This window comes from Cimex lectularius, unplaced genomic scaffold, assembly GCF_000648675.2.
Source record: "Cimex lectularius strain Harlan isolate CLEC.00 unplaced genomic scaffold, Clec_2.1 scaffold3, whole genome shotgun sequence".
NCBI classification, from domain to species: Eukaryota; Metazoa; Arthropoda; class Insecta; order Hemiptera; family Cimicidae; genus Cimex; species Cimex lectularius.
The window spans coordinates 1,035,673-1,051,475 of NW_019392688.1; the positions used below are offsets into that span (position 1 = coordinate 1,035,673).

At 31.9% G+C, this 15,803-nt stretch overlaps 1 protein-coding gene across 14 annotated transcripts in view; it reads left to right on the forward strand.

Moving 5' to 3' along the window:
- Positions 1–15,803, forward strand: part of LOC106662262 (disintegrin and metalloproteinase domain-containing protein 11) — an 880,166-nt gene that overhangs the window by 858,418 nt on the left and 5,945 nt on the right. For 7 of the 14 annotated variants that reach the window (XM_014386212.2, XM_024225839.1, XM_014386220.2 and 4 more), the window contains 14 exons: positions 1,797–1,960; positions 2,882–3,049; positions 3,111–3,306; positions 3,388–3,496; positions 4,230–4,349; positions 4,417–4,498; positions 4,560–4,655; positions 4,735–4,918; positions 7,419–7,557; positions 10,384–10,536; positions 11,473–11,547; positions 11,811–11,881; positions 12,206–12,423; positions 12,483–12,681. In XM_014386212.2, the coding sequence (XP_014241698.2) occupies positions 1,797–1,960; positions 2,882–3,049; positions 3,111–3,306; positions 3,388–3,496; positions 4,230–4,349; positions 4,417–4,498; positions 4,560–4,655; positions 4,735–4,918; positions 7,419–7,557; positions 10,384–10,536; positions 11,473–11,547; positions 11,811–11,881; positions 12,206–12,423; positions 12,483–12,681 (1,974 nt within the window). Of the gene's footprint in view, positions 1–1,796; positions 1,961–2,881; positions 3,050–3,110; positions 3,307–3,387; positions 3,497–4,229; positions 4,350–4,416; positions 4,499–4,559; positions 4,656–4,734; positions 4,919–6,348; positions 6,452–7,418; positions 7,558–10,383; positions 10,537–11,472; positions 11,548–11,810; positions 11,882–12,205; positions 12,424–12,482; positions 12,682–15,803 lie in introns of all 14 variants that reach the window. The other 7 variants (XM_014386216.2, XM_014386214.2, XM_014386215.2 and 4 more) reach the window with 7 other exon arrangements.

Consider the following 15,803-nt stretch of genomic DNA (forward strand, 5'->3'; position numbering starts at 1 on the left):
ATTCTTTTATGTAAAGTCTTGATTGAGATGAAAAAGTTAGTGCCATGAGCGGGATTCGAACCTACGACCTTCAGCTAAATACCTCTCTGCTCTAACCACTTCATCTATTGTGATTTCGATCCACTCGGATACCAACTCCTCAATTCAACCTACAATGGGTTCGAACGGTTAGGGATGGTTAGGGTTCATTATTAGTCTTTTTTTACATATTTACATTTATACAATTTTGGTGTTGATATTTTTTTATATATTTTTTTAAGTTACACTGCCACCTATATGTGCCTTGTTACAGTTACATGTGAGCAAGTACACAATATTTGAATTATACATGTTATTTTTAATTTTATATAAAGGTGGTAGGTAGTTCCATACTTTATTTTTCATAAAAAATATACTATTATTACACTATATATTATGATATATTACTATATATAGTATATACACCATTATATTATTATCTATTCCTTTTTCTCTTTTGAGGGTTGTTAATATTTTTTCTGTTTAAATGTAAATGTTTTCTGTATAAATCATAAAACATCATACCAGGATAATTTTGTTTTTCAAAACGTCTTGATCGTTATTATTTTTCTTAAAGTTACTGAAACAATTTAATTTTTGTTTTGTAATTATTTCTTCTAGCAGTTTTTTTCTCTTTTTTTTTTGGGGGGGGGGGATATTAGCTGTAAAAGTTTTGTATTAATTTATTTATGTTATTATTATGAAATCAAATATCACTAATTTCTAAAATTCTGTTTACAAAGTGATACGTTAATTTTTTGTTTTATTGTATGTGACAAATAAAAATCAAATATTTTGTTTGTTGTATTTGTTCTTTTATACCAATCTAACATAAACTTTATTTTTATAATTAGACAAATTAAAGAATGAAAGAAAGTTTGCACATTGTTGGTATGTCCACCCAGCATATAATATAATTAAAATTAATGTAATATTTATATATTTTTCTGTTTTAAGGTAATTTAAACCAATAATGTTTTATAAAATAGATAAAATAAAGTTCTGAACAGAGCTCATGTCAAGAAAACGTATGAATAAAATAGAATTCTATCAAAGAAAAACTGTTCTACACTTCTGAAGAGTGCTCATGTCAAGAAAACCTATGAATAAAATAGAATTCTATCAAAGACAAACTGTTCTACACTGTACAAGAACTTACTCTTCATATTGTTTAGAAAAGATTTCCTCGATAAACTCTTTTTATGTAATTTGTTCGTTACCAATCAACCTGGTGTGCTTATACTTGCTGTGTTGGTATGTCAGATGCGTTTCATCATTTTCCCATCATCAGTTTTGTCTGTGTGATTTCTGTGAACTCAAGTCTCTTTGAGATCTTTGATTCATTTTTATAGAAAAACGTGTGTTTTGAATGGCGTAAACGATGCATGTGAACTGTCTTTAAATATTGTATCAGATTTTTAGTGTCAACTACATTTTCACATTTTTAACTATGTTTACTTTTCGTTATATTTTAATCGAGTTTCATGGTTGTTGTATTGTTGAGTGTTCATTACGATTTTCATTTGATCAGTTGGCTAGTTTGATTTTCTATCACCGTCCCTAAACAACATTGTATTTTACATTACATCTGTCTACCCAATGTGTTTGTCTCTGCATTCGCATATTTTGCATTAGTTCAATTTTTTCTGATTATTTTGGTCTGCCTATCCATGCTGGTTTGGTCTGTCGGCACTTAAGAAAGCGCGGATCAGAACTGCCCAAACTATTGTCAACCCCCAGACCACATGAAGAAATCTCACTATTTCTTTTATATTTAGGTGAAGAATGCGTCTGTCGGGACTGGCATGGCTGCATCATGGCGCAGACGATCGTCGGGCTGGACAACGTTCAGCCTTATAAGTTCAGCGAGTGCAGCCGGTCGGATTACAACAGCGCACTTAGGACTGGCCACGGTATCTGCCTCCTGAACAAGCCCAATGAGGTGGGTATTACAGTTTCCACAAGTGATGGAGCATTAAATGATTATCAATAATAAAAAAGTCTAACCAAACCACAAATTAAATATTTTTAAAATTTATATTACTTATTGTGAAATAATAGAACATGTTTAGTTCATTTTTCACCTACTGTTGATATTTTCTTTGTGTAAAGACACAGGCCATTAACAATTTCTTAAGTTACAATAAATTTTCATGTAAGAAAATAAATGTTGATAAATACATTTATGTTCTGATTGTCCAAACATTTTGTTCAATTTTTTTTTCTTTTTTTTAATGTAAGGTCTCGGTTGGGATGAAAAAGTTAAGCCGAATTAAAAGCCGAAGGCCATGGGTTCAAATCCCACTCATGACACTAACTTTTTCATCTCAACTAAGACCTTATATTAAAAAAAAAAAATTAATATTTAAGTTGATAAATACATTCAAACACATATCACAAAAGCAAATAAGTATTTTGGCGTGTTGAAAGTTTTCTTTTACTGAAATTTGCTTAATACTGTGTAAAAGAAAATTATAAAAAGCAACTGTAGAATATTTTTTACATTGTAATCTTCGTTTTTTATTATATTTTCAACAAAAAAGCCAAAGGATTTTCCAATTTCCAATTTTGTTTTGTTTTTCAATTTTTCCGGTCATGCTAAGGAAAGTCTTAAATGTATTACATCATATCATCAGAACATTAATAAGTATTTCTGACATTATCTTATCTGTCTAATGCTGGTGTGTGTAAAAAAAAATCAGTAATGATATGTGGTCAATTTGGTTCAAACTACTGTTTTAAAATGGTCAGGATCATATTGTTTGGAACTGAAAATATGAATGTTTTCAACTTTGTACTGGACTTTTTTTATTATTACCTAATAGTTACTTCAAAAACTAATAAGATCTATGTGTTTTACTAGCTGGAAGTGAGACGGAGCTGCGGGAATGGACTGGTCGAAGAGGGCGAAGACTGTGACTGCGGTACCATCCAGGAGTGCCAGGAGCTCGACCCCTGCTGCGACCCGTACACCTGCAAGTTGAAAAAAGATTCTGAATGTGCAACTGGCCCCTGCTGCACGGATTGCAAGGTACGTTTTCAGAGTAAAGAAAAGCATTAGTGTGACTGCAACAATTTGGTTTTTGATTTAGCTGAAGCCAATGGGCACGGTGTGCCGGGAGTCTAACAATGAGTGCGACCTGCCCGAGCACTGCAACGGAGAACAGGGCCAGTGCCCACCGGATGTACATAAAAAGAACGGAAACCCTTGCGCAGCAGAAACCGGCTATTGCTTCAACGGCATCTGCCCGACCCTCGACCTGCAGTGTGGTCAGATCTGGGGAAGCGGTAAGTCAAACTGGTCCATGATAACTGAAATTCATCTATGATTCAGGTGGACGTAAATCAATAATGCATCTATGATTTCAGGTGGACGAGCTGGAGACATAGAATGCTTTAAACAATTCAATTCTAAAGGCTCGTTTAGCGGCCATTGTGGAACTGATAGTGAGAAACAATTCATAAAATGTGATAATGAGTAAGTTTTTCTAGATAATATTTACAGACTTATTTATGGGCTTATCAGCTAGGTTGGAGGTCATGTAATTACAAATTAAACAAACGATCTTTTTCTACTATTTAGATTTAACCACCTTAATACTGTCATACCTGCAGTTCCCAAACTTTTTCTGTTTCCGGTGCTCTTAATAAATATCAGAATTTTGATTTGGTGCCCAAGTCAAAACAATATTCTATCTCAGCATGAATTTGATGATAATAGTAGTAATTCATTTCCAATTCAGAAAAGCATTGATATATCTAATCCTCTTATTTTGTCTGCAATTTTATTTTAAAAAATTATACAGTTTAACTGCCATTTCAAATAAAACAAGCCATCCTTAAATGAACAATATTTACTATTATTGACAACAACAATTACAAAAAGAATTACATTGCATTTACAACAAACTGTTTTTGTGGCTTCGCTGACTTCTAAAAAATAAATCTCTGATTTCCAATTTCGTATTACTTATCCAAATACAAAATATGATGAACAAACTGGGTAGTTAGATTTAAAATAGTATTTCTGTTAATGCATGTAAAATTTAATGGATGTACCAACTATCAGAAATTTAAAATACTGACCATAGAAATAAGGTTCCATTATTTATTATTGTTTTATTAACCTCCAGCTTTGTGGGTCTGTATAGAACTGTTTAAAAAATAAAAGATTAACTGCGTTTATTTTTAATTTTTTTTAATACAATTAGAAATGCTCGATGTGGTTCGCTGCAGTGTCAGTCTGGCAGCAGCTATCCATTACTTGCTGGTGTAGATCAGCTTTATTCAAGAACTATTATTTCCATGAAAGGTGTAGAGTATGAATGCAAGTAAGTACAGTGCAAACTGTAATAATTTATGCCTATTTATGAAAATGTTATTTTAATTTTTAAATAGGACCACAAGTGGTCCCACAGATCAGCCGGATATCCCAGATTTAGGGTTAGTGAGGGATGGGACGCCTTGTGGCGAAAACTTGGTAAGAAGCTTGTTTAATTCTGTAACTTTAAAATCATTTTTCTACATGTCTTTAATTTCAGATATGTATCAACCAAACTTGCACAAGTATCTTCCCACATATTGACCAAGGGAGGTGCCCGAGCAATCACAATAACCTAGAGTGTTCTGGCCACGGTGTAAGTAGAATTTTCACAGATGTCGATCATTAAGAATATTTTCGTGGAAAACTTGTTCATCTCTCCCCGTGGGCTCCAGGTGTGTACGAATGTGAATAGATGTTACTGTTTCCTCGGATGGTCTGGGACCGACTGCTCCCTCCAAGTGGAAATCATGATCTCACCGTCGATTGAGCCGACGGAATCGGCCAGTGATATTGCCAAGTCGAAAAGTGCCAAAAACAATTTGGAGAGCCAGATGAATAAGAAAGAAACGCCCTATGGTAAATTAAACAAATTCCTTATGTTTCTTGACAATGCCTAATTTTTATTTCTTACAAATATATATGTAATTAAAGCATTTCCGACATTACAATTTACACAGGAAGCAAAAGTAAATAAATAAACACCTTGCACTTTAAAAATAAAATATGAAAAAATTTTCCAAATCACTAAAAGAAATTATTACTCTTGTATACATTCATTCAAATTAATTACTTTATCCAAAAACCTGATGAAATTATTTGCTGGAAATTGGGTATTCAGTAAAATTTTAAACATTCAATTTGTCCAATCCAACCCAGTGTCTTGATTTAAAACTAAAGACAAAAAATCAAGAAATTTCTCAAAATCAAAGTAATTTTTACAGTATTAAATTATCTTTACTTAGACCACATTAAAAATTTGTTTTATATTATTTTATACCATTGAATACACATTAAACGTTCATGTTTATTTATCACTTATTATCATAAATTTAATATTTGCAATCAACTAAATAAAGAGTAAATTTTTTATAACATTTTTTTTCCCTTTGGTATTTATTGTCTGTATATTTGTAACACCTTCAAACATTCTCTAACCCAACTTTATTAGGTTATTTCTACAGTAAAAAAATGATAACATTTTAAACTTTCAAATGGGAAATCTGATTCTGCAGTTGGACAATTCTTTGAGAGCTTAAATATATTAAAAAGCTCTTTTATAATGTTACAGAATCAGTTTTTTCTAATTTTTCAGGCTAATGATTAATTTCAGTTTAGAAACCTTTTAAAAACCTTTGATAATGAAAAACCAATTTTTTCATTATAAATTAGTTTAAAATATATGTTTTTATTTGGAATATATGTATAATTTTGACATTACATTTATATCCTCTTATGTGTATTAATTTAAAATTTAAATAATATTTATACTTGATTAATTTTTTAGAAGCATTTCCCAATTCGTTAAACAGCCACCTAAGTATTTCTTAGTTCAATTTTCCTTTAATTTTTTCTCCTTTCTGCAAGTTGATTAAATTTATTTTTATCAACAAAAAATGTTCTTCATTAGTCACTGAGTGAGGGTTGAGCATAGGGAAAATTGGATAATATTAGGCCTTTGAAATTTAATTTAATTTTATTATAGTCATGACATATCAGAAACAATAACTATGAGTTAAACAATGATTTACATCTTTTCATTGTTTTCTTCTCCTTCAACCGTTCTTCAAGTAATTTTTCCCCAAATGGAAGTCTCTAAAGGGGATGCACACTCAATTATACCAAAACTTCATGTATTGTGCAATTGGCTGTCATGACACTTTACTGTATTCATTTCAACCATTTAAAAAAATCATTTCTATTCCCCTATCCATTTTCTATAAGTCAGCACTAACGCATTTGGTATAAAATGAGTGTGGGACACAAGTTTGGGGATCGATATTTTACAGGGATGGACAAAGAAAACGTGAGCACGCTTGTGATGGTCTTCATAATGGTGGCTGTTGTCAAAGGAGTCTTCATTTGCTTTGCTAGTATTGCTGTTTGCTACAGGTACTTTAAAACGGGAAACAAGTAAATGTACATAAACAAAAGAGAAATGAAACTGAAAAACTGTTTCCGCATTATTTATCTCTCTGCTCGTATCGTTCGACAATTGTTGTTGCGAATATGTTCGTGTAATTGCTTTGGAGAAGTGCTTGATTTGTGAAACTGTATGGCAGGTTGGTGGCGATTCATTCACATCAGGAATTTGAATTTCATCTCAAGGAGAATTTCAAGAATAACTGAACATCTCTTGGATTATTAATTGTGCTGTAACTGTTTTTCAGGCAAAATTGTAGTAATCTTGATAAAAAAATTTATTTTAACAATGTTGAAGTTCTCCAAGTTTTTTTCCATTGTGTTAGCTTTGCAGTTTTCCTTTCCGAGTGAATCACCATCAGACCTGCTGCTTGAATGAGTGTAAAAACAGGAAATGGATTTTGAAAACGCCACAGTATAGAAGTGAAGACCCATTGTAGCATAGTGGATCAAAAATTTATTTGACATTGACATTTTTGGTTTACTTTTCTATTATATTGTTATGTCATGCAATACTGTGTTGTTCATTTGTATATAATATTGTACAAGAATTTCGCTGGAAATGATACTGATATAATGCTTTCTCTTTCTCTCTCTCTCTCTCTCTCTCTCTCTCTCTCTCTCTCTCTCTCTCTCTCTCTCTCTCTNTCACAACTCTAACTCTCACTCTCTTCTCTTCTCTGCCTCTGTCTATTTCTCTTCAATCCTTCAATCCACCCATGACAATTCAACCCTTTACAATGTTCTGTTTTTGGTTTCTACTTATAATTTTATTTTTTGCATGTTTATTTTACGCAAAAATAATTTTAAAACTGAAAAACATCCCATTCCTCCTCAAAAACCCAAAACACGACCTCACAAAAAAATGAAACATTATAAATAAATTTAACACATTCATCGGTATAATATATGTTTGTTGTTTTCTTGTTCGGTGCAGAAAATTCTCACAGTACCAACACTGTGATGCTGGTCGGTACATTAATGTCGGTGGTGGGGGGCGTTTTCATAGTCTTTGCCCTGAGTGCCTTGTGCTACAGGTCAGTTGTTGTCCACAAAAACTTCTCTCTCTGCCTCAGGTTAGTTGACAATCCAAGCTAAGGTAGAAAATCACTCTCATAAATTTTTGTTTTATCCTTTATTTTTCATAAGATTATATTGTTTCATAATTATTAATATAGTTTCTGTTCTTTTCGGTTTTTTTCTGTTGTGCATGGTGTGTACAAGGACGACCTCGTATATACAGTATGGATATATTATATTACCACTTCATCGCACATCTGCACAAGTATTTTTAATCAAAGACACTAGAGAAAAAAAATGAACACTTTAAAAAAATATATTTTACAAATGAAATTGCTTGTGCATTACAGTTATGCATTATTATTACCATTATTATTATACTTTGTCTATATCTTAATTTTTTTAACTTGTTTCTGATATGTTCAAAGTATAGTCACATGCTATTTAATTTAACACAATTGACAAAAACATAAAGCACTTGTAAATAATTTTGAAATTTGGCACACAAATAAAAAAAATTCTATTTATAATTGCTTTAGTTATTATATTAATCAAGTCATTATTTTTTTAGTTTTACATATTTTCATAAACTTTTGCTTTTAGTGAAAATTGCTTCACTATTATTTTTGTTATAATTTCATTTCACGCTATAAATATTAAAGATCTCAAGGAGAGGGTGCACCATTAAAAACCCAATATCGGAGAATTATTATTTTATTTTTAATATATTGAAAGATTACAGGTTAATTGTTTTAAATCCAAATCCATAAATTTAATTAAAGATTAGTATTCCAAAAGAAAAATTATAATATTTTACATATATATATATATATAATTTGTATGTTAAACTTATCATCCATTTTGATTTATTTTTAAGCATTATATTGTAAAATTATATTATTGAAAACTAAAGCTTTATTTCACTATTCAACAATGATTAAAAAGAAGCATAGTTTTTTTACTGTTCTATTTGGTTCATTATCTCATAAATAATAAACTTTCTGACTCATAAATAATAAATAATAATTTATATACACAGTAAATAATACATATTGTTTCTTTAGAGACAAAAAACAATATATATAAACTATAAGACAAAAAAAGCACAACAATTTATAACAAATTTATTTACATATATAGTTTTTTAGAATAATTCTTCAGCTCCACCTCCATTTCTTATAATACATTATAAAGAAACTTGTGCGATTAATACACATACATACAAACAAACAACAATCCATTGGTACATTGTGTTTGTATTATTTTTGACATTTCCATACCAAATTTATTAAAATATTGAGTAATATCTGTTTTGAAACCTACTTTGTTCAGACATAATACCCTAAAGCTGATATGTAGCCACCCACCTTGTACAAACCATGTTTTTATTGTTTTGTGTTGTGTGTTCTTACCAATTTTTCATCAGTAGTTTTTCTCTCTTGAAATAGTTTTTAAAAAAAGAAGAGATCCATTTGGCTGAGATCACATTCACTTTTCTTCTCATTAGTTTGGTTTGGTTTTATTTATTTTTTTATATAATTATTTTATTTTATTTGTTTATTTTTTGGTTCCTTCTTAACACCTGCTTTTGCTTTTTCTTTGTAGTTCTTCTCAGAGATTATAGAGTAATCGAAGTCTTCGATTAGCAAACTTTAAAAAAGAAAAAAAACATGGCAAATTGTTCAGGTTGAAAGGACAGTGTTGTATTTACACCCTGAACAGTATCATGATTTATTCTAACAGTCAGACTGTGAGAATTGTAAAATTCTTTTTAGCTTTCTGCACAAATTGAACTGCTTATTAAGCTTTAAAAAATTCAGAAAACATAAAGCGCATGATTGACAAAAACACTGCTTCACAGACTTAATTTAGAGATTAGAAACAGTGGTTTATTTTTATTTTAATTCTAAGCCATTGAGTTTTAATAAATGGTAAGACATATAAATAAAGGAATAATGTGGTATACAAATGAAAAATTGGGGTTGGTTCCTCACACTTATTAAAATATTCTACCCCTCCCAAAAAATCCCAAATCCAGTTCCTTTTCAAACTTTTTCAATCCTTTCTTAACATCCAAAAACCCAGTGTACATTTGAGGCTTGTAAATGTGTGTTTAATTGTATTACTATTTCATTCCTAAAATTAAGTATTTGTGCATTTTGGATGTATGTTAAAAGAATCAAGAGTTAAACAAGAAATGGAGTCGCTTCACACAACCCCTTATTGCAATATTTAACTGAGTGTGTTAAGCTTTTTTTTATAGCAAAGCTCCACCTTTTTTGTTTTGTTTTTTATTCAGCAGTTTCTATAACGCAAATAGAACGGCAATAAACATTTTCTAAGACTAGTTTGTGAATAACAGCTGGTTGTTGTACACATTTCGGTGGCAATGAGCTATACTTCATTTCTTGTGAAATTTTACGTTGAAATCCCTAATTGTGTCACTGTGGCATGAGCTTGGTACTAAACACGTATAAACCTCCTTCCAATTCTTTTTACTGCTCGTTTGGTTGTACTGATGTTGCATTAATTGTAATTATGTGTTTTATTGATACTATTAATTATAAGGATTAAAGCTAAGTAAATTTTAAATTTAATGAAGTACCGACATTTATTGTTAAGTAGTATTGTTATAATCAATAAGATTTCAATTTTTAAAAGCACAAATACAAACGGGTTTTTTCTCTTCCCATTCCCGTTCTTTTGACATTTTTCTCACTTTTTAATTTGGGATTATTTTGAACCCCTTATCAAAATTTAAATTTTCCAAAACAAATCATTTTTAAACAATATTACATTTATTTTTGTTGGATATTTCATTTACTTTATTTTATTTTTTGTTATCCTTTCGTTCATACACCCCATCCTGTGAACCCTAACAGGAGATCTACAATGCCAAAGATTGATGGTTCATACTCGAAGAAGCCATACTTCAAGGACACACCAATATTTAACGCTCAGAGCGACACTCCTTCTGAAGATGTTTCAATCGAGGCCAACAAAATGCTTAGCTTCGGAAGCATGCCAAGCTACAGGTATTTCTCTCTCCTAGAGTATTTTAATAAATGTGAAGAAGACCCAAGGGGATAATAATAATTGGAACTGTATGCCCATTTATCTTTTATGAGAAAAGAATTGTCTATACTTCTCTGTGTATATAAATTTTCAATCACATTTTTAATAAGACACAAGCACTATTTAAAAAAATAAAATAAAAGTCACTTTTTTGCAACTTATTCACATTAGAAAATCAATTCAATTGTACTTTTCACAGATTCAGTATAAAAGCAAATTGAACTGTAGAAATACTTGCAAAATTATCTCTCTAAATAAAATATTGATGTTTCTCAAGTTCTTTGTAAGTTCTCATCAGCTAACAAAACAAAGTTGTTAGCACAAGTAAAATCTAATTTGTTCCACAAAAAAATCTTATAAATATCTCAAGTTTCCAAAATACTGATTTATCAAGAAAGGTTTGGTTTTCTAAATGCATAATGTAAAACTGCACTAATTTTTCATCAGAGACATGAAATATATTTAACAAACTTATTTCAGATTTCCAAATATTCTTTAATAATTCTGGCAATGCTATTATTTGGTTTATATCACATTAAAACTGGTGATAGCATTTTTATAAAGATTGTTGTTCAGTAGAACTAAATACTACAGGCTTATTCAATTTATATAAAAAATTCATTAAAATTATAAATTAAATTTTTTAATGCGCTATGATAATCATAAAATAGCATACTTGCAAAGAAAAATTTATTACTGGTCAATACATAAATTGTATAAGGGTGATTAAAGCTTGTTAATTCAGAAATTTAACACATTTTACTTTTGTTTGTTTTTTCCGATTTATTTTCAATAAGAACTTGAGAAACACCTTGTAACTGGTATCACTGTTAGTAGAAGAGAATGAAAATGTGCTTGAGTGTTTTAAAATAGGACTTGTCATTTCTCTTTTACAGTGGTCGAGATTCTCAACGTGTTCACTACCGGCCAATAAACCACATGGGTGCAGGCGCTCCAACAAATAGATTTCAGTCAGTCAATCAATAAATTATCACTCACATCCTTCTATTTGTGAATGATGAGGAAACATCATTAATTTATTACGATGATGGCAAACATGATGATTCCTCCTATTTTTCTTTCTTCATGAGTGTGATTTGTCTTGTGAAGCAGTGTATTTTTTTTTTTTTTAATTCTTTCTCAGTTGAAAACACAAAAGTGCATGAGCATGTTCGTTCTAATTTATAAGGACACACTTATTTTGTTACTGATTTGTATGTTTTCATTTCCGCAGAGAGCATAAAATGCAACAAATGAAGCGATTGGGAGTCGGTTCAGGGAGTGAAGATGATCCTGGTCACTCTGGTGGGTTCCCGTTTTGAAACTCCTTGATAATACTATTATAAAAATAATAATTAAATAAATTGCATTATTAAATTACAATTACATTATTAAATTATTTAATTACATTATTAAATAATAAATTAAATAATTCAATTAGAAATAATTAAAAAACACAAATATTGAGTTTACAATTTTCTTCTTTTACTATTACAAGCTTTTTTCCTAAATAAATAATGTAAAATATTTACATATAAAAGTTAGCATTTCTTAACTAAGAAATTATTAAACTTAGAAATAAGAATATCTTAAAATTGGAAGAGATGGTCCTCTATGCTTTATGCTTAGGAGAAGAGGAGACCGTATCCTTCATTGATCTGCCTCCCAACAATCTGCCAAAGCTCCCTGAGAAGGGTATCCTAAAAAAGCCTTGCCCTTATGGCGGGGATGATGCCTGCCTCAAAGGGAAGTGGCTCGACGACTCCCAGAATGATGCTCAAGAAATGTTGTCACAGAGTGACAACAATCTAAATGCTGACATGCTATCTGCTGGACCCATTTCTGAGGTAAAACAACTCAAAAATCGCCATTGCAAACAATTATTAAAAAAAAAAAATGTTCTCAGGTTGAGCGCACATTGAAATCTCTAAATGGGTACCATGAGGACATTCTAGAAGCGCTGCGAACAGCTGCAACTCGCCACCATACAGGAGGATCCACCACTGCATCAAGTGATGACCTCTTAAGAAGGTCCCTTGCAGCAGCGGCTGCTCTAGAATCGGGGTACAACAGGGTAAACAGTCAAGACAAGCTCTGTGATACCAGTCAGTATCAATTTTTACTTTTTATTTACATAGCGTTTTGTGTAGAAAATGTCTTGTTTAGACGTAACAGTAGTCACATTTCCAGTTAACAACCTGAGTGATTATTTGGTCTTAACTGCAATATTTTATGCTGCGTTTTCCATTTTACTCATTCATAGTGAATAATAAAATAATTAAATATGTTAAAATTGTAAAAATTAAACTATGTTATAACATATACTGCATCAGCATTTTAGTTGGTGGAAATACAGTCAAATATTATATATTATTTTTTAAATTATAACAAAATTGCCCGCGGTACTTGTCATTGTATGTAGGCTTAAAAAATGGTCAGTGTGTTACATAATGTCAGGTGTAATTTATTTTCTAAACATAATTTGAATCATTTGACTTCAAAAGTTAACAAGCCAAAATAAATTTTAAAAAATAGTATTGGGTTGTCCGGAAAATAATGCAGGATTTTAAGTTTTCATTAAAAAAAATCTATATAAAATATTCTGTTTACGTTTACAGGATTACTCATTTGTATGAATGTCAACACTTATTAATCCTCTTCCAAATGATATTGTTTGTTTACCTCTGTAGCATTCCGCTACTTGGAAATAATTCAGTCATCCTTATAATGTCAAAGCGAGAATTTCGTACGATTTTCTTTTACGAGTTTAAACTCGGCCGAAGCGGAGCCCAAACGGCTAGAAACATTAACCAAGTCTGGGGCGAGGGTTGTGTTAATGAGTGCACTGTGCAAAGGTGGTTTAAAAAATTTCGGGAGGGAGATTTCAGCCTTGAAGATGAAGAAGGTCGTGGAAGGCCTTCCTCTCTTAATGATGATGTTCTGCGATCAGTGGTGGAAGAAAACCCCAAAACAACTGTTCGAGAACTTGCAGAGCAACTCAAAGTCAGTAAAACGACCGTCGCTGACCACCTCAAGGCGATTGGAAAAGTGAAAAAACTCGAAAATTGGGTTCCACACTCATTAAACGATCGCCAAAAAAATCAGCGCTTTGATGTTTGTGCATCACTTCTTTGTCGAAACAAAAATGACCCATTTCTGGCCAGAATTGTTACATGTGACGAAAAGTGGATTCTCTACGATAACACTAGACGTTCTGGACAGTGGCTCGACAAAGGAGAAGCTCCAATACATTTTCCAAAGCCCCCAACTCATCAAAAAAAGGTAATGGTTACGGTATGGTGGGCTTCATTTGGTTTAATACACTACAGCTTCTTAAATCCTGGCGAAACCATCAATGCTGAATCATACTGTAACCAAATTAATACCATGCATCAGAAATTGGCAGTAATGAAGCCCTCTTTGGTCAATCGGAAAGGGCCCATTTTGTTGCATGACAACGCTCGACCACATGTGTCACGTGTAACGTCACAAAAATTATTGGAGCTTGGCTATGAAACTTTGCCTCACCCACCCTACTCTCCGGACCTCTCGCCTACTGACTACCATTTTTTTAGACACCTGGACCACTACTTACAACACATAATATTCAAAAATCAAACGGAACTGGAAAATGCATTTATTGACTTTATCAATTCTAAAAATTCTGAATTCTACTCAGACGGAATTAATAAGTTACCAACACATTGGGAGAAATGTATTGAGAGTATGGGAAATTATTTTGATTAAAGAACATTGCTTTAAAGTAACTAGTTTCTTTTTTTTTGTTTAATACCAAAATCCTGCATTATTTTCCGGACAACCCAATACGTGGTTACAGTTCAGTTTGCTTTCATAATTTTGCAACAATATAAAACATTGAAGGTCTTGAAAAACTGACATACTAACTTTTTTTTATAATATATATAAAGGCAATTCAACCATTTCGGTCATTTTTTGCCTTGATAATGATCCATAAGGCACACAAGTGTCGCAGGCTAGAGTCCAGCGCAAGCCACGAAGCCCCTGGGCCGGTGCAAGGGCGAAAGAGCGCCGGATGTATTATTTTCTTACTTCTATTGTCCTACTAGGCCTTCCGATGGATGTGCGGGTGCTGTGCCCCCACTCCCACATCCATCACAGGCCTCAGGCTTCATTTTGCCCTTGTAGGTTTCTCCAGCGCCCCCGCCCCCGACCAGCCACACGGCCCCGCACCTCGCCGATCCCAAGCTCCAAGAGCGCGAAAAAAATGTCAATTAAATTTAATGCGATTTTTTACATGTTTCTGATATTGGACTCAATATTAATGAAATGATACTATATTTTTGACATTAGCGTTGATTCCTTGAGAAAAGCAAAGAGATCGGAAATGGAACTATTGTCATTAAGGGTGCAGTAAATATCATGCGTTAGTTTGTGTTTGTCTCTTAAGTGATTATATGTTCTGCATTCAGTGAGTATGTGTTTCACGGTTAGAAGCACGCCACAAGTCGTACAGTTCAGGGGGGATTCACGTCTCATGAGGTACTCATGGGTGATTCTACAGTGTCCTATTCTCAGCCTCGCAAGTGCAGTTTCCTCTTTCCTTGATTTGCGGGAGGAGGAGTTCCATGCAGTTACACATGGTTTTATTTCACGTAACATGTTTGTGATGCTATTCCATTCCTTTTGCCATTGCATCCAGAAGTTACGTTTTATCAAAGAGCTAAGGTCACTACGTGAGATCTCGTTGTACCTGATTCCTTTGGGTGTGGCAACTTTGTCAGTCTTGTCAGCATTTTCATTTCCTATAATATTACAGTGACTAGGTATCCACATAAAAACTCCCAAATTTTTATGATTCCTTAACGCGTAATATATTCCTTGTGTTAGAATATTATAGGTGAAAAAATACCTACTAACTTTATAATACACTTTAAAACAGTAATAAACCACCTGAAATAATGTAAGCCAAATATACTAATATATTTGTGTAATATATGTTTATTGTATTCCATTTAGTAACCAACAATCACTCCACTCGTGAAAATTCAATATATGCAAATATATACACAACAATTTTTTTATTATGCATTTTCATTTATTAGCACAAATTACCTCTTTAAACTGATCGCATAAATTAAAGGGAAATAAATCTACAAATATACATTGTTAAATTACTTCATGCTGATCAATAATTAGCACAAATTAAAATGTAAAATAATTGGATTTATTGTCTATATTTTAGATG